The 26,409-nt window shown below is 42.2% G+C and overlaps 1 protein-coding gene across 1 annotated transcript in view; it reads right to left on the reverse strand.

Annotated features, from left to right (window-relative positions):
* Positions 1-19,805, reverse strand: part of LOC145403825 (uncharacterized) — a 29,343-nt gene extending 9,538 nt beyond the window's left edge. The window contains exons 1-2 of the mRNA XM_080275513.1: positions 19,630-19,805; positions 829-1,003 (exon numbers count right to left, since the gene is read on the reverse strand). Coding sequence (XP_080131639.1) covers positions 829-1,003; positions 19,630-19,686 — 232 coding nt within the window. The 5' untranslated portion in view covers positions 19,687-19,805. The remainder of the gene's footprint in view (positions 1-828; positions 1,004-19,629) is intronic.
* Between the last annotated feature and the right edge of the window lie 6,604 nt (positions 19,806-26,409).

The raw sequence follows: 26,409 nt of genomic DNA on the forward strand, positions 1-26,409 counted from the left end.
AGCAGTCCATAAGGATGAAAATTCCATGGCAAACTATTTATTGTATTAAGATTTAAAACCATAAGTGATTTTTGCTGTGCAATACAGGAAACCACAACCAGAGGGAAAAAAAGTGCTGTTCACTGTTGTGGCCTACTCTAGACAGTTCATAAAGATTATGTTTACAAGACCTCTTCAGTCACCTAGTTAGTGGTGTGTGTTTTCCTTCCTGTGGAACATGGTTTACCCAGAAAATGGGTTAATATGGATTGGTTTTTGCCCATATGGTATGAATTAACTGGGTTCTGTTGCACAATGTACCCTGTAATTATATATGGACACTATACACACTAGAGAGAGAGAGAGAGAGAGAGAGAGGGACCATGGAAGACAGACATTGGAGATAAGAATCATCACATTTTCAATCTATGACTATTTTGTTAACATTCATTCACATTCTTTTAACTAAACTAATTAATATACAGCATTTTCTCTCCGGCGACCTTGTTCCTAATGCTTTTAACAGATATCTTACTTATAATGAACTTATATAAAGTTGCTTGTCAAACTTGCAAATAAAATTTAAATCTCAGCCAATGAAGAGGAAAAACAGTAACTGGAATCATCTGTAAGGACAGGAATCAGTTAAGCAATTTCTTCTCACCTGCGACAAGCATAGAGGTACTTGGCTGGATGAATCACTCTTGCGTGATAATCAAAGACGGTGAATAAAACCCACGCTTGTAGACGAAGAATATAATTACCACTGAAGATGGTGCCAGTGTCCACCGAAACTGTTTGGTAATTATATTCTTCATCTACAAGTGTGGGTTTTACAGAGGTACTTACTTCCTGGCGCTGGTGACTTCCTCTCCTTCTTGGCTGGGGGAGTGTATACGTCACCTCTGATGGCTGCCCTGGTTCTCCTCCTACCTGGCGTCTCTTTGTCCTCAAATCCCATTTCCTTTAAGAGTGCCTCACCCTCGGCAGTGGCTCGTGAAACTGTGGTCACTCGATTCCTTTTCTGAAAAGAATGAAGTACGTACTTGTTTTAGCCTACAGTATGAAGTGCAGGTGAATATGTTGGAAAGTTTTCATTATTGGCTAAGCAGACTTGCACTTTGGGAGTGGTAACATGGATATTCAACTGGATCTTCTGGTTTTGCAACTTAAAAAAGCTGTCTGGCTGGTCTCTTATGAAAATAATTTAAACCTCACTGATCCTCAAGGTGCACTTACAACGGGAAAATGTTCAGTCAACCTCAGACTAGTCAATAGGAACTTTTAATTAAGAATGTCCAACATTTTTGTGGATTTCATATGATTCTTTGGAACCTCTCATAGTTCCTGATGAATACATAACTGAATGAGGTGAAGATTACAAAATTTCAATTACATACCATATGTATATAGGGGATGCATCTGAAATGAAATCACAATATACTGATGGTACAAATATACAGTTTATTGGTAAGTTTCTTTCATTTTAAATTCTTTTATCTTCTTCTTCTGCCAGCCAGCACCTAGGCTACCCCAGAGGCATATTTTACTAGTGTACCATGCCAAATAAGCATGCATATGAGCTACAGCTGCTGCTCTCACAAGAAAACATCTACACTTAAAACTAACTATCTATTGCCAGACGCCATAATCCTGTAAAGGGTAGCCATTTGAGTTATTTGTTTTACGGGGAGGGATGACTGCAATTTGCATGTGATAGGAAATTCACAACCATCAATTTTCTGTGCAAGAATGATGACAAGATTATATGTGCTTTACTAGAAAACTGCCCAGTATGATACAGCCTTAACCTAACATAGGCTCAAAATGTAAAGCTGCATAACAGTACTCTACATGTGCTTAAGCAGTATCCTTACAGGCTGCCAACAAGGCAATAATGCTTTGTGTTAACATGTAATTTACCGTTATACTCAGTATTTTCTGCTTTCTGGAATACTGACATCAGTCATTATGAAGCAATTACTGTACTTCCAACTTTTAAGTACAGTAGTGTGCATTTTCTACTCTTGAGTATTTATGTTACGGTGCTAAACCTGGAAGGTAACCCTACAGTGCTGTATAAACAAACAGTTCACCTGACTGGACCCTTTTTTTCTGCTTCCTTCTCACTTTAGTCAGCAGTGCCAACCTTCAGGGTCTGGTGATTTTCAGTCCATGATAATTTGGCAAAACTACTGCAAGAATGCAGCCAGCTTCCAAAATGACTAATGACTGAGACTGCAAGAAATTATCATATTTCTGGGATCATCGACATGACTTCAACAAAATTCTGCTAAAGAAAATGTAATGGAAGGACATCTTAACCTACAACTCCAACATAACTTCCAGCACTGGCTGATGTTTACCTGGCTGCAGGTAATAAATGAACACATACATAACATGTGATGCCATCTGTGAGGTTATAACAAAACCAAGTTCATCTAACCCATGAATCTGCATCTTTCAGACCTAGTTACTTCACATCCTTTAGACTAAACTTTGTTTCATGAAATCTGATTATCGGAATGTAAATTTTTTGTCCTAACTTTGTATCTTTCAAAGCTGAATATACCAAATAACCGTCACTCATAATTTTACTGTATTAGTGCAAGCAAACCTATCACGACAGGTAATTTTGAGGCCCAGGAAGCAATATCAGTTTCACCCAAAACCTTTGAATTAAGTGATGTTAAACTTGAATTTAAGAACGAAACTCCTTGAACTGTAGTATCGGGAAATATGCTCTGGTTGCAACACACAATGTTACAAAGATATACTATCTGGTGGCTTTTGTTGTCAGTTTTAAAGGTAATATATTTAATGTGACAGATTTACCTTACCATATTTTACTGGTGTAAATCATGCAGACCATGACTGCATGGCTAGTAGTTAGAGAAAAAAAAAAAAAAAAAAAAAAATGGGCACAAGCTAACGCTGCTGCCAGCCGCAAAACGCCCAACTCTCGTAAATAATACATAACGTAGTGTATTAAATTTTATTTCCCTCTTTACTACAGTATAACCTACTGATTCACACCATCCACCTTCACTGTTTCTCACACCCTATTCCTCTTCAACCGATCCTTCGTTTCTTCCACAACTCTCAAGGTAATCATGCATGCATCCGTGTTGCCTAGCCAAAATTTCCGGCTGAGACAATAAAATCATATGGAAGAATGTGCATCCTCCGGTTTCTGTCACCTACAAATACATCAACATCAGAAAAATTAATCTGGTAATCTGTCTTCACTTCACTGCAGAACAGATGCGTAAAAAACTGCCAGAGCGCCAGTGAGGAACCACAGCCGATGACGTAAGATGCTTATTACGTGCGCGGTGGTGATTCAATCTGCATACTTCTGATGTTGAAAGTTCCTTGTCGACTCATGCCTCTAACCCTGCGGCAAAAAATGACGACACCCCTATCAAACAACACCTGACCATTCGATTCAGTCATTCTAAGACCCACTGACTTGTTTGAGGTAGCAGAGTAGGTGGAGGCGACCATCATCCACCCACTTGATGTAGTGTCGCCTACTTCTTCATCACTATCATTCCTTTTCTGTGTCTGCCCTCCTCTCTTCCTATTTCTCCCATCTTTTCTGCAATCTTTTCTTACTTTTTCCTTTTCTGGTGGCTCTACGGTTACGTGACAAGCCTAGCTGCTTCCCGTAAGCCAGGAAACCATTTACAACCCTATACGTGTTCCCTACGTATCAACAAGTGGGTTTGCGGAGAGTTAGTGCCCCTCCCCGTAAAACAACTAACAAACAGCCACCCCTTATAGGCTACGGGAATATGGCGTCTAGCTATAGATAGATTTGCTCGTGTGCTAGAAAAATAAATCTTTACATACAGGCTACATAAACAACTGGAAGAAAATCGGAGAATGAGGATAACGAACATTAAATAAAACATGCTCAGAGTACGGTAGCCCACTGAGAGAGATAGAGAGAGAGAGAGAGGCCAACAGGAAAGGTGCAAGGGAGGCCAGCGGTAGGAGTGGGACACACACACACACACACATCATCCCTCCCGCCTTCCTTCCCTATTTTCTCCCTTCTTTTCCCCATATTTTATTCTCTTCGTTCTCTTTTCACTCATTTTTCTTCGATCTACTCTTCCGCATTTTTCCCCTTATTTCTCTTGTCTGTTTTCATGAATTTTCCGCGTTCTCTTCCTTGTTTTCCTTCTCTCGCTCCCTGCGCCCCTCCCTCACATATTTTCTCTACTTTCTTCCTGTCCTTCCCTCACTCTCAAGCCCCTCTCCCTTTGCCCTTTTCATGCCACTTATCCCGCATCTTCCCTTATTCCCCTTTCTTCTTTTTATCCCTATCTCTTCATTCTCTTCTTTCGTTGCCCTGCTCTCCTGTACCATATTCTTTTTCTGCTTATTTGTCTTCGTTTCTTATTTTTCCCTTCTTTCCTGCACTTGTCTTCCCTCTTGCGCCCCTTCTCCGTTCCTTTTCGATTTTCACCCTTCTGTCTTCCCTATGTACTCCATTCGCTCAATTTTCTCCCTTCTTGTTCCCATAATTTCTCTTCGTTCTCGGTTCCCCCCCCCTCTTTCGTTCCTATATAGCTTACTCCATTTGTTCTAAAATTTCTTTCTTCTCTATTTTCTTTTCCTTCATCCCTATTTTCTCTCTTCCCCATTCCATTCCTTTTGTTTTCTCCCTAACATACCCATTATCTCCACCTATTCTCTGTTTTCGTTCTTCCCAATTTTGTTTTTAATTCACTGTTTTTCCTCTCTCGTCGGTCCACTCTATTTCCACCTTATACTTTCTTTTATTTCGCTGTCCTCCCCAAATTACTTTCCATATTCTCCCTTTTCTTCCCCTTTACTACCCTTATTCTCCTCTCTCCATTCTCTCGCACTTCACTGAACCTACTCTTCTCCTCTTTCCTCTCCCTGCTTCAACATCACTTTACTCTCCTCCTCCTTCCTTGTCCTACCTCGTTTACTTTTCCAATTCTTCTGCGCTTTCCTCTCTCTCCTTTCCTACACCACCCTCCCAGTCTGCTACTTCCGACAGCAGTATTCCAGTGATCAGTGGGGGCGTGATATTACCTGACACCTGACGCCCTATTTATAAACCGTCTTGAACCTACGTTGTGCATATAATTCCTTGTTTGCCCGTATTCCGTTAACTTAAACAGCCACCTAATATTTCACTCAGTGTAAATATTAGAAAAACGCGCCAAAATAATTCCTGATAATAATTGTTATGGGCGTCTGATGTAACAAGAAAACAGACTAAGATCCTTTATGAAGACTCTCACTTGGCCCATAAAGGGCGAGGAAGAGGCCAAAATTGTTGCTCTCTTCCTTTATGCCTCTCCCTCTTTACTCTCTCTTTTCCACCTAAACCTGCATTCTCTCCTCTTCTTGATATCTCATTTCCTTTCTCCACCTTTTTTCCTCTTCCTTACTCCACCCCTTACCCCTTATCTCTTTCCCACTCTTGCCTAAACTTCCATTCCTCTCATTCTTCCCTACCGTTCTTTCCAATTTCTTCTTTTCTCCCTGCCTCCCATTCTTTCCTCTTTCTTCTCTACGTATTTTTCTTTCTCCTTTTCCGTCTTCTTTCGTACTTTCATTTTCTTTCCTTCCCTACCCCTCTTTTACCTTGTCCTCGCCTCTCCATTTCTTAATCTTCCTTGTCCCTCTTTTCCTTTTTTTTCTCTTTCCTACACCGCCTTTTCCTCTACCCCTCCCACTTCCCTACTCACTCATTCCTTTATCACCCTCACTCTCGTTCTCCACGCCCGGTTAACTTCCTCTCTCTCTCTTCGTACTATCCTCTCCCATCTTCCTTCTCCCTGTCCCTGACGCTCAGCTTTCTCTCTCTCTCTCTGACACCCAGCGCCCACCCGGCCCTTTCCGTCAGACTCATCACGCCTACTGTCCCCAAGGCCGAAAATGATGTGTCCAATGGGGAAAATAACCACCAGATAAAAATAAAAAGAAATAGATCAGCACTAATCCTAAAAACGGCAAGAAAAAATCTCCAAAGATAATATACGGTCAGAAAAACTCAGTGAAAGCGAAGAAAACCTCCCGCCAAAAAGTACAAAGGACAAGCGCGGGAAAAGAAACGCGGGAGGGGTAGTGAAGCGGACAGCAGCAGCAGCAGTGAACACTATAGGAGAGGCGGGATAATTTCGGCAGCGGTTTGTGACAGAAGGCCGGGCAAGCAGGCAGAAGAAGCAGCAGGAGCGGGAAAGCAGAGAGATCAATACTCCATGAAGCTTCCCTCCACATATCTTGGCCTGACTCTACCGTACCCTTACCCTACATTGGCGATCAATTTTGACGTTTGCGCCGCCTGACACCCCATCGCATCCTGACACCACACCGGATTCACCCTATATCCGGTCGAATCAGAAAACCTTTACCAGTATCCGACATCCGCACTACCCACACCACACCCACCCTACCCATGCCTCAACCACCCTTCATCCGATCTACCCCCACCACAGCCCACCCCATCCCCACCATATCCACCCTACATGTGGTATACCGTATTCATAATTCTACACCATTTCCATTCTACATTCAGTATACCAACATCACATCCACCCTGCATCTGGTATACCCATGTCACGTCCTCCTTTCATCCGGTACACATACATCACATAACCATACATCTGGTATACCCATGTCAGATCTACTTTATACCAGGAAAACATACATCACGACCACCCTACATCCGGTATGCATATATCACATTCATCCAACTTCCGGCTTACCAATACCACAGCCACTCACAGTACACCCGGTCTCCATACATCATCCACCCTACAACCGGTCTATCCACATAACATGCACTCTACACCTGGTCTATCCACACCACACCCGTGCAACACCTGACCTACTCATCCTGCACTGAAACTCTATATACACCCACATAAATAAACAACTTCCACATCACCCACCCTCATACTACGTTGCATCACCCTACACCCACACAGCCTACCCAACCTCATGTATAATTCGCCTCAGCCATTTTTCATCCATCCCACCCACACTACAGTCACATACACAACACCGACGTAGCCAGAAAGGGCTTAGGGGACCGGGCCCCTAAGTTAGACCCGTCCCCCTCCCCACTGGACCCCCATTTGATATTTAGGTCTATTTAATGAATGCACACTGTGTGACAATGCCGCCCCACCCCAACCCCAAATTAGGGTTTGAACCCATCTTGGTCCCCTGTCTGCGAAAACCTGGCTACGCGATTGACACCCAACCTACATCCTTCGTCACTCCAATCCTGAATCCCCACACAAACCTTCACCCGCTCCATGTCCCCATCCTCGCTACTAACATACATTCTTATCAAAACCGGATCTTCCACTCGTACGGTATAGCTTTACACTCAGCCTATATTCTTACATGCCCTTCGCACACAGCCTACACACTCACTCACGGTCTCCAGTTACTTCCACCCAACTTTACACCCTACACCTTCACTGTCTTCAATTACCGTACATTCACCTTACCGTACACTCTACGCCCTTACACCCTACAGTACCTACCCTAAAGTCTACACTCACACCTGACCTACTTTACAGTCTACAACCTCACACTCAGTCTACCTTACATTCTAGGGTATACACCCTTATCTACCATTCATTGCAGGCCACCAAAACTCCTAGTGATCTCGTTTTTCATTGTCCTATACGCAACCAGCCTGTCTTGCATGAAACCCACCTTGTAAGAAGTTATATCACACCCTACCTGCCTTGCACACACACACACACAGTATACCAACCCTTTTATACATTTAGTTCATGTCACATTTAGGTTACCTGATCAACTTTATTTTGCATTCACTTTATTTCACATCCAGTCTTCCTGAAAACCTAGTTAACACTCAAGCTCCTATGGCTCACTCAGCTGAATCAAATCGTTGTCTAGATCATGAAAAAGTTAAACCACGCACACAAATTTACCTTATACTCAGCCTACCTAAACCCAACTTACGATCCAATAGTTAAAAAAAAAAGAAAAAAGAAAAAAGGACAAGTATTCACTCTAATATAGTCACCATATACCATAAAAAAAAAAAAGAGTACGGTATCAAATGCGTTTAATTGAGGATCCTTGGACAGAATGTTTGATGGACTGGAGGTCGTAAGAATGGCGAGGAGACTTTGAGTTCTTTAACAATACCCATCCATCCATCATCCAGTCCTATGTTGCCCCATGAGGAGCGTAGGAGCCCGGGGCTAGGCAGTTGGTCCTAAGATGAGTGACCAGCTTCACTCATCCCTGAGTGCCATTACATGAGCAATAAACCCCAACCACCCCTTGGATATAAATAAATGCACCAGGCGCTTCTTGCACTGCGGAACCAACCACAGCATGGGTGAGTGTGGGAGTGTGGTGGTGGGTATCAGAGTGTAATAGATATAAATGGGTGAGTGTGGGAGTATGGTGGTGGGTATCAGAATGTAATGTATATAAAATGGGTAAGTGTGGGAGTGTGGTGGTGGGTATCTGTGTAATGTATATAAAATGGGTGAGTGTGGGAGTGAGGTGGTGGGTATCAGAGTGTAAATTATATAAAATGGGTGAGTGTGGGAGTGTGGTGGTGGGTATTTGAGAGCAGTGTTCTATGAAATATGATAGACAGCACAGTGACGCAACACCGGTGGAGAGAATGGAAGAGCCAGAAAAAGTGATGCCCTCATGCTGAGATGCGATACCCTCATTACCTCATGTTTTTATTACTCTCTCTCTCTCTCTCTCTCTCTCTCTCTCTCTCTCTCTCTCTCAAATACGTGAAAATTCCATACAAAGGAAAATCAGTCTTCAGTACAGAGTAAACTGTTAAGGTATTAAAAAAAACAGCTTCGTAATCGATTATACACAGGAGTTACAATGACTATTTCCCCCAGCGTTTATAATACAGTATGTACACCTTTCGTGTGCTAGCTTATGGATTAGAGAACCAAGGAGCATAATGGTAACTTCAGAACATAAGGAACCCCAAAGCAATGTACAAGATATCAGATTATCAGTGTGAAGTAGAATGAACAAAAGCCCTTGTAAAATCCAACACATGAAAGTATATATGCATGTAATGTAAAGGCCGGCATCCACGAGCCTACAATGAATGGGCTGCTCTACAGTACAGTACCACACACGTTCAGGCGGTATTTTCCGGGTCTCTCAAGGCAAGTGATACGTAGAGCAAGGGAACACCATCATTATTTTTGTTTCTTTTTTTGTCAGCGGAGAAGTGACCCTCCCCATCAAATGTTTAATGCATGGATACAGGCTTTTGGAGTGTAGGATGGTAAATTAACATGAAATTACACGATATAATAATTATCTGTTATGCATAGTATTCGTGGGGTAGGCAGACACAGGGCAAGTCTCTTTGGGAACTATGATTTATGTTTTTTTTTTTTTCCCCCTGAATGGAAGTTGTATATAATATTGCTTGTTTATACATTTATCATCTCATAACCTGCTGAACAATCTACAACCAGACTAGCAATAGAATGAATAATAAAGAACAAAATAGTTCTACTCCTACTAATAATTAACTGCAAAGAAGACCTGTTTATCACAGAAACTGGCCCGTGTCCACGCAATACAGGCCCAGGAGAAGAGGAGTCCGCCGTAGTTTCCTATCCGAGTTATGAGGCTGCCTGCAACACACCCTGGCGTTAGGGTAGTCACATTCCTACGCACCTTTTACGACACGCACGGAATACGTGGGCTGTATTTTCTTTACCTCCAAGGATAACAGGCCAGGCAATCATCAAAACAGAGAAGCACACGTCAGGTCGTGTTTCGTTAAATGAACGACTTTTACAGTGGCAATCTATATACGGAGTGAGGAAAACAAAGGTACAAAAGAAGAAATTCAAATATACTGGGTAGTTTATATACTGTCAACACTGCCACAGCTGGTGAACGCTTGTGTTCAACTTAGGATGGATATCTAACAGTTAAGGGGTTAATTATGGCTATACCTAACCGCACCTGTTCGAAAAGATTAACCTAGTGTGAATGAAACTGTCTGGGTAGCAAGAATAAAATGAAACAAAGTCACAAGATTCAAAGGGTACTGTGTGATATATTCTCTGTACGGTGGGGATTCTGAAGAGCAGTGCCTGTTGTGATGGCGATAACAACGTGGCAACAAGTAAGGCACAGAGATAAATTGGGGTCGGTGTGAGTGGGGTGAACTGATAAGAGAATCCGTTACTTTCATCCTCTGACATGTAAATGTGCTGATAACCCTACTACGTATCTCCCCCATGTAAGGAAGGAGGTCTCAACACGGTCACTAATTTTGTGCCAACAGTACAAATACCGCAGCTACTTAGATTTTTCCTAACGCCTCCTCCTCAGCTATTTACTTTACCCATCACACTTATAATCATCGTGCACTTTACTGATACACTCGATAGTAAGCGATACTCGAGGAAATAAAGAATTTACTAATGGACAATATATAAGTCAGGGTGAAGCACTACAGTCTCCTATGCTAACAAAAATTATGTCCTTCAGTCACAGTGGAAGAATTCGCACTTTATATAAATCACACACCAAGCTTCATAATTTCTCCTACCATCCCTCCATTCCTTATATACCTCATTCATGCATTCCTTATATACCTTACTTCACAACATTCTTCACTGTTGTATTGGTAACGTTCTTCCTGAAAGTTCATCATACGTGTTGAAAATAATACGAGCGAAAGAGTACAAACTGAATGTCTTCAGGGCTGCGTTGCGGCATGAATGGCGTGTGTGGTTTGTGGTGAGGGATTGAGGCTCAAGTCCAGTCCAAACACCCACATATTTACACTGTCAGTTACCACACTGCTGACGTCACGGTTGATGGAATAAAGCCCTCCCCTCCCCCCTCCAATATCCGCTTGAAATGGAATTACTTTTTACTATACCGCTGTCATTGAACAATCTGTATTAATGCCATCTTAAGTTCACAACATGTTCACTGAATTCATTACGCCTCATTCCTGTGCATCACGTCACTGAAATATGCTATATACCAGGTACCTACTCGGGAAAACTACCACAACGCCTGGCAACACAAAAAGTGCTCAGAGAATACATCGGCGACGCTCTCTAACTTTGACCTTGACCTCTGACCTTCACTTTTGATCAATCTAAGCCAAAATCGAATAATCTCTTCTAATACCCCAAATTTACGAACCAATTCGAACCCAAATTGGATTAGGCATTCATGGGATATTTGGTAAACACAGATACGTAACAGTTAATATACAATGTGCACTGAAGCGAATTCGATCAAAATAGCTACGTGTCTGGCTTCAAGTAAAAAATATAGTTCAAACGTAACTATCCACAAACTAAACAAACTGGCAAGTGTAAATGCAATACCGGCACGTTTTGTTACTACGGACAAAAATAAATCCATTCCTTTTCTATCCACAGCGTTTAAAATTATTGTTTAGCGCATACACCCCTGCAACATTAGAGCAACTTACTACTTTATAATGAAAACGTCTGGCTTCACATTTTCTCCGATCAGACCTAAAATTGATGATGTTATTTGGCTATCAAGACACAAAGGCCAGTGTTCATCATCCTGTGTGTGTGTGTGTGTGTGTGTGTGTGTGTGTGAGAGAGAGAGAGAGAGAGAGAGAGAGAGAGAGAGAGAGAGAGAGAGAGAGAGAACTGTTGCTTCATCACCACTGCACTAAATTTCTCATTATTGTTCAGCAACAGCAAAGGGAAAACAAGAAAGCACAGATTACTATGCCCCGTGACGTAAATACTGTATAGCCAAAGAATAAGCTGATAAAAATATATATATTCTTACTACACTTCAGTGCTTGATGGTTATAATGATGAAAACTAAATGTATGAAAGACCTAAATTACACCGATGCTGGAAGGGGCCGCCTTCATGTGCTGGCACCGATTTAACAATGCGGCTCCACTGCCCCCAAAAGGATGGTGGACTACAGGAGGTGGGCACCTTCAGCCTGCAGTTCATTTGGCTTGGGTTTCACATGAACCTGGGACTATTACTACTTATTCAGTTCAATTTTCGAATTTCACTAAAAGAGGGCTTTTCAAAGCTGCACAGAATCGTCTGGAAACAGAAAATAAATAAATAAATAAATAAAGCACATCATGTCACCCGACTAGAGGTCAAAATTGGGCGGGATCAAAGAAACCGGGTTAAATAAAGGGCATAATGAGTGTGCAGTACAAGATAGCAACACAATTTGGGTGGTGACGCAGGGTAGCAACACGCGGAACGTTACACTGTCTGGTAAAATTAGTGTGTGGGCAGGGTAGCCATAGGAGAACAACACCACCACGCACTCTACCAATCCAGTGGGAGCAGCCTGACTTTCAACTTTACAGATAAGATATGGTCCCGTATTCTCGCTGATATATGATAATCGCACTTTTTCTTTTGCAGATAATTTTTTATAAATAATTATAGTAATCTTTTGCATTTTATTTATATACCTTAAAATATAATTTATTGTGTTACTCAACTAACCATATCAAGCATAACTATGATTTTCTAGGAGTGCTTGCTCACTTGGATGAAAACCTGGATATAAACATCCACTTCGCCGATACCGTCACACAACGACTTTCTTCACAGCCTGTACTCCACCCTCCTATCCTGCCCCATCATCCATCACCATCCCAGCTCGTTTCGACTACTCGACCCATTCCTACCCTCTCATCCACGTTATAGCCAACTACTAACACTACTGCATTAACATCACCATTAACAATAACATAATTGACAAGAACAACAACAATAATAATAATAATTCCAAAATCGCTGCCCACAAAGGAATGCATACCGCATGACACCACAAATCAACCCGAATAAATACGGACTGACAGGCAGACGTCACTTGAAAGGTCCCAGGAAAAATAGCCTACGATACAGCTGGTTCGATCCAGATTCTAATAAAGAAGACTTAATGTGATATAAACTGTATTGGGTTCGATGTCATGGAGCGTTCGACCTGACCTACCCCGAGATTAACTGAATGGAGATACCGGACAAGGGCGTGAATTCCTCCGATGATCTGAACACAACTGACCTTCTCCCCCACACACACAGAAAAAAAAAGGACAAGATTGGACTTAGGCTGTCCTGGATGGTGCTGCCTTAGGAAATAAAATAAATACAGCAACTTTTTTGGACTTGCAAGACGACCTATGGTGGCCTGAATGAATCCAAACTGACCTACTGAATTTGCACGGGTGGTCTGGACTTAATATGAATTTCAACAAACCTAAATGGCTTTACAAGGTCTAGAAATGAAGTGAATAAACCAAACTGACGACAGGGCCAGAATGAACGCGAAGGAAGCCCACCTGACTGGATGTATAAGGTCCTACACTCATCTGAAGTGATCTGAATGGATGTATATTCCCATGAATCAATTTACTGAGCTACAATGAGCCTGAACTAACCTGCTACGAAGTCCCTTACAAAAACCCGTTACACAACTAACCAGTGTTTGATAACTTGGTGGGGCAGGAAACAAGCCAAATTCGAACTGTTCTTGGCGATGTCACGGCGCGACGCAGATATGTTGTCAAAGATCACGATTCCCCCCCCCCCCCTTTTACCACGATACTCCCATAAATATGCTCATACGGTATTTATTCCACCATCGGTAAGGTGAATTGTGTGTTCACAGCATAAAAATTTTTACAAGTAGCTATAGAGCGATGTTTGGTTATTTTTGCCTGCAATTAGTATATGTACCGGTGCGTGTCACATACCTCTCCTAGTTGATCTTTCAAATCTGACGAAGAACAGTGATGTGAACCTGAACCCCAGAGAGCAACAGAGGGCAACTAAGTCTGAAGTAAGGCATACACCTGGCCCATGTAAATCCCAGTTTCGTCTCACACCAAAACCTGGGCAGCGTGGGTGTGAGGGAGTATATGCCTGCAGCAAACTGGTCTACACCTGATCCTGCGGGGGTGAGCCTGCCTAATCCACTATAACGGGTCTCAGCTCCCCACCCAAAACCCATTCCTGTCCCACGGTAGTGCCCACTCATGTTACTGGGAGGTTGGCTCTGTTTAGGTATTACGCATGGAGATTTAGGTCACTCTCTACAGAGAAGGGACGGTGATTAATATAAATTTTCCTTGGATTAAAGAATTTTTGTTTCGTTTCCAGTGTGACAACTTGTGGTACACTAGAAACAAGAGAAAATATTCGAAGCAATCCACCACGAATACTACCGAACGGAACATTAGGGAAAAAGTTCCTTAAAGAAAAATAATTATACTTCTCTGACAATGCATGTCGGTGTGTACTATGGCACCATAACAGGTAAATTTATAGCCACTACAACTCGGATATTAGTGGTTCATCCCTTCAGTCTGGAAACGTCTTTATAAAATTATTTTCTCATTTCTAACGACTTAATTACATTTATGAGATTTTTTAAACTACAAAGGTTATATACACTATTTCGGTCTCCAGATGGGACTTAACCGTGTGTTCAGGAGAGAGAGAGAGAGAGAGAGAGAGAGAGAGAGAGAGAGAGAGAGAGAGAGAATCTTCGTAACACATTAAAATCAAACGGTAGAATGAAATATTAGCCTCCCCTACGTGACACCCAAGCCAGTCGCCCTAGGGAGCAACAGGTTACAGCTCTCGTGTTTGTCACCAAGGGTGCTCAGTGCTCACCCCTCTGGCACAACACAAGGGGATGTATTAGGAATGGCTTGGCAGATTTTGTAGCACCTCTTCTTCGGTGATTTATTGTGAACTTTACACCTCACTATCCACCTGTATACTGCTACAGCAAACTATGTCGATATTAAAATGAAATACAGAACATAGAAAAGATTATTATATATGAAACAAAATAAATGGGTTCCCTCAGTCCGATGACATGCTTTATCTTTTTTCTTACCTCTAGGTGATTAGCATAGGGATACTTAATGAACTGGATGGGTTACATGCAGCCATCCATTCAGTAATAAAACTCCTTCCCACGATTAATAAAAATAGTTTGGTGAGAGCAAGATTAAAATGCAAGACATCGATGGACTGGAAGAGTTAAGTTGCGCATAAGATCTTTATTCTTGATCGTGATAATTGCTGAAGGTCGTTGATAAACACGAACCCATGGCCTTTATAGTATATTACACACGTTGCCACCAAACCAATGTCATCACATTCCCACTACCACTTTCATACCAGACATTTTTACCCCTAGCTGCTAACTTTCTTTACAAGTACCTATCAGCTGCTGGTAACGACCATTTTCCCTGTTAGTTGTGCACTTGGGGGCTAATGATGCTGCAGGAAAGCCTTCATGTGGTGGGACTGACATAACCTAGTGGCTCCATCGCCCTTTATACAAACGTCCTTAAACTCTTCCCTATCTCCCCAAAGGACGGTGGTGGACTGCAAAAGGGCGACCTAAGTTCGCAATCTACCGGATTCACGTTTCATGTAAACCTGAGTCGTGTAATATACCAGTAAGATAACCCTTTTCTTGTTGCTGATGTACTTCGCATTTAATTCTAGCCGGATGAATTTGTTTAGCTGTGAGGAATCGTAGTACCGGGCAGTCACATCTATCTCCGGTAGCCCTCTCGCTCTACTGTTGCACCTTAGGAAGTTTGTTTATACTAGAATCGGACGATTTTGTTGAGTCGAATGAAATACCAACAACGGTCAATTTCACACAATACTGTCATCCCACTAATTATACACAAATACATAGGCTATAAGAATACTGAAAGCAATCTGGCCACTGTAAACTAACTTGAGGCCGTATTTATTATTTTTTGAGTCTAAGTTGTGTTTAATCTAGCCTGTTAATTCATTTATCTGAACTTGTACAACTACCAGGCACTTCACAACCAAACTAAATACGAACAAAACGGTGACATCATTCAGAGTAATATTTAACTCCTTTGGAGATCTCTATCGCAGGAACTGGCTAAAATCCTTCATAAATAGACCATGAATAATAATAATGAAAAAAAGCTGCCTAATGTCACCAAGTCCCAACGCCCCTGTCCCTCCCCTGACCATAACCCTCTGTAGTATGCACGGAGTGACATGCTGGAAGTTACCGTCCCGCTCAGTGCCATGCGCCGAGTGTCCTTTTTAGCTGCTATGCTGAAAGTATCCGCATGTTATCTCAAGCACTGTGCCATTTATCAACATTTTACGAAATACATGTGTCAGGAAGATAGTCGGATGTCTTATCGAAATATAGGGAACTATAGGTCGATATATATCTATATATATATATATATATATATATATATATATATATAATATATATAATATATATATATATATATTTATTTAGATATATATATATATTTATATATATATATATTGTCTAGAGCCGGTATATGTATATGTATGTTACAGGCAGATTTTGTAATCAGTCATTTCGTGAATTAAGGTTAGTTTATTTAAGGTTAATTTAGGTTAGGTTGATCTAGGATAAGTTTAGGTTAGGTTAGGTTAAGGTCAGTTTAGGTTTGGTTTGAAGTGATCTCAAGACACCTTCGGTCACTGCGATGCATACTGACTCTTCCAATATATGTTCAATAATCTATCTCAAACCATATCTAAAAACAAGGCAAGCACCATATTACAGTGATGAATTAGCAGAGACAACAGTGATATTTACTGCGCTCAAGATCCTGAACGGCCGACAACAGACTGGAGCAACTATGACCGCAGATAAGCAATGAGCTTCCCGTAGTAAGAATGTCATTACAACCATAAACAAGAAACAAACCTCCGGCCTCAGTCCGCCCTCGTTATCTTCAATCCGTCAGGAACTATAATGGTTGGTTTACCCGCGCTACGCACAGTCATCATTACTATGACGTCGATCGCTTCAAACATAACTGCTTTTATGTCGCCTGCGTTCCTCCATCGTCGTCATCCACCCCTCCCCCTCCTCCTCCACCTTTCATCGTTTCTCATTATCGGTTATCAGCCTAAAATAAATGCTGTTATCAAGTTTTGAGAACTAAATTAATTCAGTTTGTGAATTATTTCCCGATGCAAACTGAAAAATTACAGTAAAATTCTTATGCCAATGTTTGCATGCACGTAAGAATTTACGCAAGTACGAAAGTACTTGTAATTCAATGGCTCCAAATCAAATATATACAGATGAATAACGCAATGTTGCAAGACTGCTGAAAATAAGACGTTACGTTCTGTGTGCATCAGTGTAACAAATGAACAATGGCGATGGGGAGGACGAATCAACTGCTGCCCCTCACACTGCCACTTGAGAGATACATCATACACCAGCGTTTTACCTGCAGTAACTCGTACTGCCATAATCTACGGACATATACGTGGAATGAAAACAATGAATACAAGAAATAAGCTATTTTCATGCTTCTTTAGACTTATTTTCCAAAACAAGTTTCAACCCCAAAAAGAATGTAAAAACTAGTTTCTTAGGGTACTTTCCAACTCATAATTCCGCCTCATATTGCGAGGTCAATCATCGTAGAATTAACGAGGCCGTTTCTAACACGATCAGCTGTAAGGTAATTAACGCTGCCCAGTTTTACAATCCTCACTGAAAGCTGCTTTGGGAGCTTAAGTGTTACCAGTCCTTCAGTAAGAAGTCTTTTATTATCGTTGACGCCAGACTCCAACTTAGCACCTATCTGGCTGGTTTTAAGGGGGGGGGGGGACGAATCCACGATGCCCTGCCAATGCCAGTTAGATATTCGATGATTCTATTCAGCATGGAAAATATCTTTTCCAGAGTATGGATCCATACACACACACAAATGTTGCATTCAATGTCGCAAGCTAATCATAACCCATGAAGTGTTTTAAAATGTAATAGTTGCCAGCACGGAATACTGCAACTAATAAAGGCGGATTGCCTAGGGCGTCAGATCAATAGGACCCCCAGATTACGGAGGGGTGATCGATCCTATTCACCCTCGTACGAAGCCGTAAACAGCTGTGTACATATTCAGGAATTTACGCTCACAAGGTCCATGAGCAGCTGTATGGGAGTTCAGAGTGAGGGAGAACGCTAGGTGGCGGCGGTTGGTAAAGACGTGGGGGGCGCGTTGTGGGATGGGGGGGGGACGGATGCCACGTCCCTCATTTTCGTTACCTTTCAACACGTTTCGTTGCTCAGCAGGAAATTGCACAACAGCTACTGTATTCATATCAGGAGAAAGTGATTTTAGATACTCATATATGGTATCACTGGTACTGACCATGAAGCCCCAGTTATGCACCAGTTACCACTAATTTAGTGCTTAGACAGTAACGGTTACTTCCATTCTTAAAACTGCTGTCATAATACCACTATTATATTGAGATACACTAATAATGAACCACTATAAATCTAATGATGTTTTGGTGCGAGCTAGCGCGTAGCCAATGTGCAGTGAGGGCGATAAACAAGACACCCCTGTGGGAAGTCATCGTTACATTTCCAACAGACCTGTTCACCCAGCAGCCACTCGCGCCCCTCAACGTCACCCCACGCTGCCCTCCCGCCTCCTATACTCACTGAACTCACAAACCTGCCGTTCTACACTTTAAGAAGTCAGGCAGGTTTGGGGGAAGAATGCACGGGTGCAATGGAAAATAAAGCGGCCTAGGTCGCTTATGAACTCATTTGTTTAATATAACTCGTCACAATAATGTAGTTCATTTTTATTAAAGCTATTACTTCCTCATTTTTGCTAACTTGTACACTTTTCTCTCAGTGTTTAAGTGACTGTGTGACTTATTTACCGGAGTCACTGAATTATTAAGGAGATGCGTTATGTCCGCATGGCACTAATTTAGCTACAACTAGATGGCAAGAGCTTAAAATATGTACAGTAAGCTTCAGCACAATGAAAACTTATTTCTTCAGATAAACAAATATAATTACTTCGAGATTTCCGAAACAAGCATATCTTTTTCTGCAAATAACTTGCGGGCTGCGATTTGAAAGTTGCAAATCATGTCTAGGGAACGAACAGGTAAATCAAATTTTCTACTTGTGATCGCTTAACGCTTTAAGTACTTCTAAATGCAATGCCGAGTTAAAATTACACATACTATTCAAAGAAAAGACATTTTATTCGAACAAGAGATCCCGGGTGGTGGCAGCTGTCATCGACCGCGCACCCGACCTTCCTACCCTCAAATGAATTATCCACCAAATATTCTGTAAGGCGCTACTGGCAACATTCTAGCTACAGTGATTTCAAATTATTTTTACCCCTTCTATCTTGACATGTTCTACTGAATGAAGGAAGTGTTGGAATGAAGGTTTTTTGGCGGGAATTTCTAGAGTTTCTGGCGGGAAATTTGGTTTTCCAAACCGCCGCCAGACCGGATTGATCAGCCCGAGTCCTCGCCATTTTGGCCAGCACAGTTGGCCTTCAAAATACAATTTCACAAATAATCCCGCACAATAAGACAGCATATCACAGCTACACTACCTTCTGGGATGTAAGAGGGGATATATGGGTATTTTCTCCCTTAGTATCAACACATAAGAGAAGCCTTGAATTTAGAATGGGAGCCTGCTTGGCCGTATTTAGCGGGCTGCCTCTGCTCTGGCTCCTCTGAGCATCGAGGGGGGAAGAATAAAATTCATTTCTCGCCTTACCTCAGGAGTTGGTGCAACGTTGTTCTCAGCTGGTGCTACGGCAGCGTCGTCCGACATAATGAATGGGTTTTGCTCGCTTAACTCGCAGAAACTGGCGCAGAGGCGAATTTTGAAGTGTTGCTGGCCGGGGTCTGCCAAGCGGAGTGGCGGCGGCGGTGGTCACGTGACAAGCCGCTCTTCCCGCCGCCGCGTCCCCGCCCCGCCCCGCCACCCCTCCTCCCCAGGCACCCCGCCCCTGCCCCGTAAACCTCCTTCCCTGGCACCCCACCCTAGCCCCGCCACCCCTTCTCGCCTTGGCACCCCACCCCTGTCCCCCCATCCCACCTCCGCCCCCGCCTCTCCCCCATCACCCAGCCACTAGACCATTCAATACTTTTTCTTAACTAACACTCCTGGCTAGGCAGCTAAGTACTGCATATTGGGGTACATACACGACCCGAGAGACAACCAAACTACAGAAGGAATGATGTGCAAAGGATTTTTACGATGACCTTGGAGTGTGACCTTGTCGAATTTTTGAAGTCAACATACGATTCGAAGATAATCATGTGTATCATTGCATTATAACGTGACACACTGACGGCTACAAAGTAAGAATAAACAAAGGTGTCAATTTCCTTTTAAAAGACAGTGGTGTTCGGTCGTAAAATATGCACGAAAAAAAAAAGAAAAAAAGTTCCAGTTGTGGTTATGTCCATCGACTGTAAATATAAGGTAAAAACTGGTATTGTTACAACCTGAGCATCACGGCAACACCGCCATTTCACATTTTATGCAGAGGTACAGCTCTACAAGTAATGAGTTTTTTCAGTATCTAACTTTGTGCTGTTGAATCTACATTACTTTCGGAAAGAGTTCTCACGTGCAGATGTCAGTATTTATATCGTTTAAGGTTATGATTTTATGACAAAAAAATGAATTGGTAACGTGCGAGACCATGCACATGGATTTAAGCAGAGCAAACTTGCACATCAGCTAACTTGTTTTATAAAAATGAATATTCTGTTTTCTAATGGGGCTCCGTTGTGATTATGGTTATTTACACTTACACCACTTGCATCTGAAGTTCACTTACATTCCAGTTGAGCAATGTTGTACATCCCGCTTTGGCTTCAGATGACAGGAGTATTGTTAAAAAAAAAAAAAAAAAAAATGCTACCTCCAAATCATGTTTTAAAATGGACTAGGCATTTTCACCTGTTTGGGAACTTCCAACAAAACTAGAAAACCCATGTACAACCTCAATAATCATTCGTAGTTCATGATTGACATATTACCAGAGATTATCGAAAAAAAAAAAAAAAAAAAAAAAAGTATGCAGTGCACTAAAGCGGGGTCTGCCGGCCACGACAGGATGCCACATCGTCTACGTGCGTATTTGCTAGAGTTTTTGACAATGCATTAATACAGATGTGTTATGATAGTTTACTTTGATCATTTAGGTACCTACATAACTGTAGATTTGAATTTAAGAAATCAATAAAAAAAGATAAACGAAAATGAACAGAAGAAAAACAGCTTAGCCTGTAGTAACACTAAACAGCAACTGCGCTGGCCATTCATTGCCGAATATTTGAGTATTTTTCTCGAAAAATGACACACTGAATGAAAGGTACACAATACGAAACGAGTAAGATTAAACAAATTACATCGACCCCACAGACTTCACTGGTAAAGAAGGAACGTCATCGGGTTATTGTATGAAAGTGACGCTGTAAATGGCATCACTTGTACCGGTAGGGATGGTTCCGTCTGTACCCTACTCACCCTTGTCCCCCCACCCCCTCTCCCTTGCACCACATACTCCAGTCCGACCTCCCCTGCTAGAATCTATCCACCTCTGTAACCCACTCAACATTTCCATTTCTGTAACACACCCGCCCCTGTATCTCTCTCCTATACCCCTACCCGCCTCTGCCCTACCCGCTAACCGACTATCTCCTGTCCCTGTCACCCCTGTCCCTCTCCTGAACCCTACTATTCCATGTTACCGTGCGTTTCTTTTGTAAGGTCATGACCGCAAAATCTGGAGTTAAAATTAATAACACTACACTTTTAATAAACTATTCCAGTCAAGTTCAGCAAACCGTTACAAGTCTGTTTCGAACTAGGTAAGCGAAACTCCAACAGCAGTGAATTGATCTACGTAGGTTTTGACGGCTTTTTGTGTACTAAAATCCTCTTCAATCTGATCATCTACTTTTGTAATTAACTCCAGCTGATTGTTTTCAAGACAGTTCTCTCGCGCTGATTAAGCTTGCGATATAAGGTTATATCTAGTCCCTCAAGTTCTAAACGTGCACCCCAGGTTCAATATAATCGTCTGAATACAGCAAGAACAGTATAAATAAAAAGTACGACCTCGAAGTCAACGTATTAAAGAAACAATATTATAGACCACGACAGTTCACCCGCTGCCGAAAGTGAAGGTTGTTTCAGTCTCCCTAGCGGTCTTAACTCAGATTATTATATAAAATATTGTAAGAATCGTAATGAACATTTGTGGAGAATTTCCTTAACCTTGCGGTGAACTCTCCATTTGGGTGGAAATATTTTAAAGTACGTCACAACTGCCCATCCAGTAAAATAAGAGTAGATCTACTCCATGTCAATGTCCTGAGAAATGTACGGCAATTAACGTGCTCAGTGTGACGGGAAGTGTATTACAGGTATCACAATACTTGAAGGGCACTTACAGTAGTGGCAAGCGTACCTCTAGTCAGGTTTTCTTAAAGTAATGCCTAGATACACCCAGCATCAAAATGGGTTCTCTGGGGTATTCAGGAAGGCATCCCGAAAAAAACAACAATTTCGTGTATAGAAACCTTGACTAACTGGCAACTACGAGTAGCCAACGAATTAAGGAATGAAAACTGCTTTTGAAGCCCTAGCAGAGTTTTGGACCACGAGGATCCGGGTTTTCCCGAAGCTAGCACAGATTGCATTGGAGGCGTTCGTTCCTTTTGCCACCACTTACCAATGCAAGACCGGGTTCTCCGTGCTGATCTAGATAAATGAGACAGTCTGGCGGTTGAACACAGTGTCTTGCGCTGAGTCAGGTGAGCCTGAAAAGCGCGCGCTCTGAAAACTTCGTAAAACAGAAGCAGAAAGACCAAATGCAGCCCACAGTCTGTTAAATGATGCTGAATGAGAACAAATAGTGTTTTGTGTACAAAAATACAAAGTGGGAAACAGTCTGACCGGAAATAATTTGTGCACAATTAGTATTTAAAAAAAAAAAATCCAAGGAATTCATAGTCATTATCTTTTCTCATTTTACAGGAAATTGATAGGAGAAAGAATAATAATATTACAGAGGGGATATCAGACTGACCTGCGTTGAACCCGGGAGTATCGGGGTCGAATAAGTTTAAGAGCCACTGCTGTAAGTGAATCCGTCCTGAGCTGGATATTAAAATTATCAATGGGTTCTTGTGATGTATTATCTTCAAAATTCATTCACTTCATCTTTGTTGTACCCAGGAGCAGCTATCATTCCCCTCCTGCCATATGGCCAACTTGCCAAGGCCTCCCAGCACCAGCTGCTGGGAGAGGATCACTTAGCGGGGCTATATGATCGATCAAGGGCTATCTCAGGGAATTAATTTCTCCAATTCCCACCACCAGCCACTCTGAACACAGGTGGGTTTACTTCCCCTAGGCTGCCGCCAGGCAGAGCACATAAACGCTAATAATAAATTTTAGAACCTTCATTCCCGCCCTATAAAGCAATGTCTGAGACACCTCCATCGCCTACCATTTGACACAGTATGCTGTGGGGAGCCAGGCAACGTCGGCCGCATACTTCAAGCTACAGGTCACCACTACTCGCTCATCTTCACCATAGTTTCATATCCTGGCTATCCCATACCCCCCCCCCTTTTTTTTAATGGAAACTTGGACATGGTTGCTGACCGCAGGACGGCAGATTGACGGATAAACAGAAACCATGAACAGGTCTACAGGTCATGGGGCAACCAACAGGACAGGGAGAACAAAAAGAGGACCATTCTTATCTTCAGAGTGCCGGGGACTGTGGGGAACATCGATACGTCCACGATGGGCATACAGTCTATGCACTAGCTTCACATGTCCATACAATTGATCTACCAGGAGCAGCAGCCCGCCCAGACAGTTCCAGTCTTCTCCATACTGGGGTCTGCTCCCTCTTTTCTCCTCACTCCAAAGTAACTGAACTACTCTTTATCAGGGGTGCATCCAGGAAATTTCGGTGGGGGGGGGGTCGAACCAACCAAAGATTTGACGACGTATTGCAATGCTGACAATGCCTGATTAGTCCCCAGTATCTGTTCTATTTCTGCTCAGCTCGTTATTGTGAATTTTATATAAATTCAATAAATCTAAATACCAATACTGTCAGCAACCCAAGTGTACTGTACAGTACAGCCTGTAGATCTTGTTCCATCATCCAACATTATCTTTTTCTTGTTGTGGGACTGCTGGTGTATTTAAAATTTGTTAAATGACATGAATATTCTGATCACATTCAGTCACCTGAAGAAGAAAATAACTGAGACACTGAACAGACTACTTTTTTTTGGGTGGGGGGGCAAACTCAATTTATTGTGCAAGCATTTTCATTTTGAATAACTCCCGAATAAGAATCTTCAAACAAGTCAGAAACTGCTTATACGGGCATACTTCAAAGTAACATGTTAAACTGTATGTTTTCCCTCCAATACTCTGCATTTGAATATATAACAGCTATATTTATGCAACACTTGAAGCATTTAATATTTTTTTTACAGAAAAAAGCACCACTTTTAAGAAAAGGATAATACCTCACAGATACTCAGATACTCACGGATGACGTTCTGGAAGAGGCCTATGCCTGTGACTCCAGCTCTATAGCCTGGTTGTCATTTTGACTGGCTGCGCGTGGTGGTTATTTGTGCTCTATACTTATATTTCTGTTCCTGGCCCTTCTACACTTTATCCAGCCTGGATTCGAATTTCTCCACTGTTTCGGCATTCACCACCCACTCTGGTAAGTCGTTCCAGTTGTTGACGATCCTATTTGAGAGAGCATACTTGCTGGTGTTGAGTTTTGGACTTGTCTTAAAGATCTTCTTCGAATTCCCTCGGGTTACATCATCCTCCCTCATCTGGAATATCCCTTCTGTACAGTCTTTGTCGTACTTCCGAGTGATGATTTTGTGTGCCTCAATCAGATCGCCCCTGGATCTCCTGTAGGCCAGGGTAGGTAGCTCCAGAGTCTCCAGTATAGTTCCTCATATGGGAGATCCTTGAGTTGTGGTACCATTTTGGTAGCTCGACGCTGAACATTCTCTAATGCCTCGACATCCTTAACCAGGTGAGGAAACCAGATCCGGTTCGCATACTCCAGAAGTAGCACCACAGCAGTGTATAGTGCTTGAAGATGATACGGTCCAGATGTACGAATGTTCTAATTATTCCCACAATTTAGTTCGCCTTGTTGATCTCGGCTAAAATATTCAGAGAATGTCAGCTTGTTGTCCATTACCACACCAAAGTCCTCCTCAGCTTGAGTATTAGTAATTCTATTAAACATGGTGTACTCACGTTCCCCTGCATTTTACTTGCCCACTCTCATATGTTTCCTCTTCTCAGGGTGGAAGTTGAGCATCCATGTTTCGGACCAACCCCTCAGTTCATCCAGGTCCTCCTGAAGCTTGTCGCAGTCCTTATTGTCAGCAATCCTTCTGAATAGTCTGCGTACAGATATACCTCGCTACTATGCTTGATTACCTCTGGAAGACTGATGATAAACAGGACAAACAACAGCGGCCCAATCATTGAGCCTTGAGGTACTCCATTCGTAACCTCCCTCCATTCAGACACCTCCCCACTGATCATCACACGCTGTCGCCTTCCGGTCAGAAAACCTTTAATTCACCGCAGCATATGTCCTTCAATTCCGTATCTTTGTATTTTCTCTTGTGAGGTACTCTGTCGAACGCCTTCATGAAATCGCAGTAGATGACGTCGATGGCTTGTCTGTCACCAATGGCCTCTGCCCACTTGTCCAGGGCCTGAATCAGGTGGAGCACTGTTGATCTACCGAAGACAAAACCGAACTGCTTGTTACTAAACAAACTGTATCTCTTCATATGAGTAATGATTTCCTCTCTATGAAGTGACTCCATTATTTTGCTGAAGATACTTGTTAGGCTCTCAAGTCTAGTTTCCTGGATCGCTCTTATTCCCTCTTGAAAACTGGTGTGAGCAATGAGCCATTCCTCTGGAACTATTCCTTCCTCCAACGAACTATCAAATATTATCTTTAGCGAAACAAGCAACTCCTCAATCATCTTGATAATTCTCGGGTGCACCCTGTCTGGACCTGGAGATTTATTCCTCTTCAGTTTCTGGAGAACCTTCCTAATCTTGTCATGTGTAATCTCCACATGCGCCAGCCTTGGTACCTCCCTTGGCTGGGGCCTCGGCAGTTTTTCTGTCTCAGTAATAAAAACAGTTGAGAATTTGTTGGAAAGAACCTTCGCTTTCTCCCTATCACATGAAGTTTTCACTTGTCTGTCATCGTCCATGTAGAGGTCTGCTATTCTTGATTTTGTTCTAGTTTTTGATGACACATACTTCCAAAAGATCTTGGAGGCGTTTCGAGTCTCCCACCTTATTTTGTTATTCAACCTCTTATACTGAATTTCAGTTTCTGCACATTCCCTGTCATGATCTGTCCCAACATTTCTCCTCAGTTCCGTCAGTCTCTACCATAATCTTTGTTTTCTCTTGATTTTTGTCCAGAGTTTTCTTGAC

This window comes from Coenobita brevimanus, chromosome 61 (assembly GCF_032717465.1).
Source record: "Coenobita brevimanus isolate Jiangsu-jjx chromosome 61, ASM3271746v2, whole genome shotgun sequence".
NCBI lineage: Eukaryota > Metazoa > Arthropoda > Malacostraca > Decapoda > Coenobitidae > Coenobita > Coenobita brevimanus.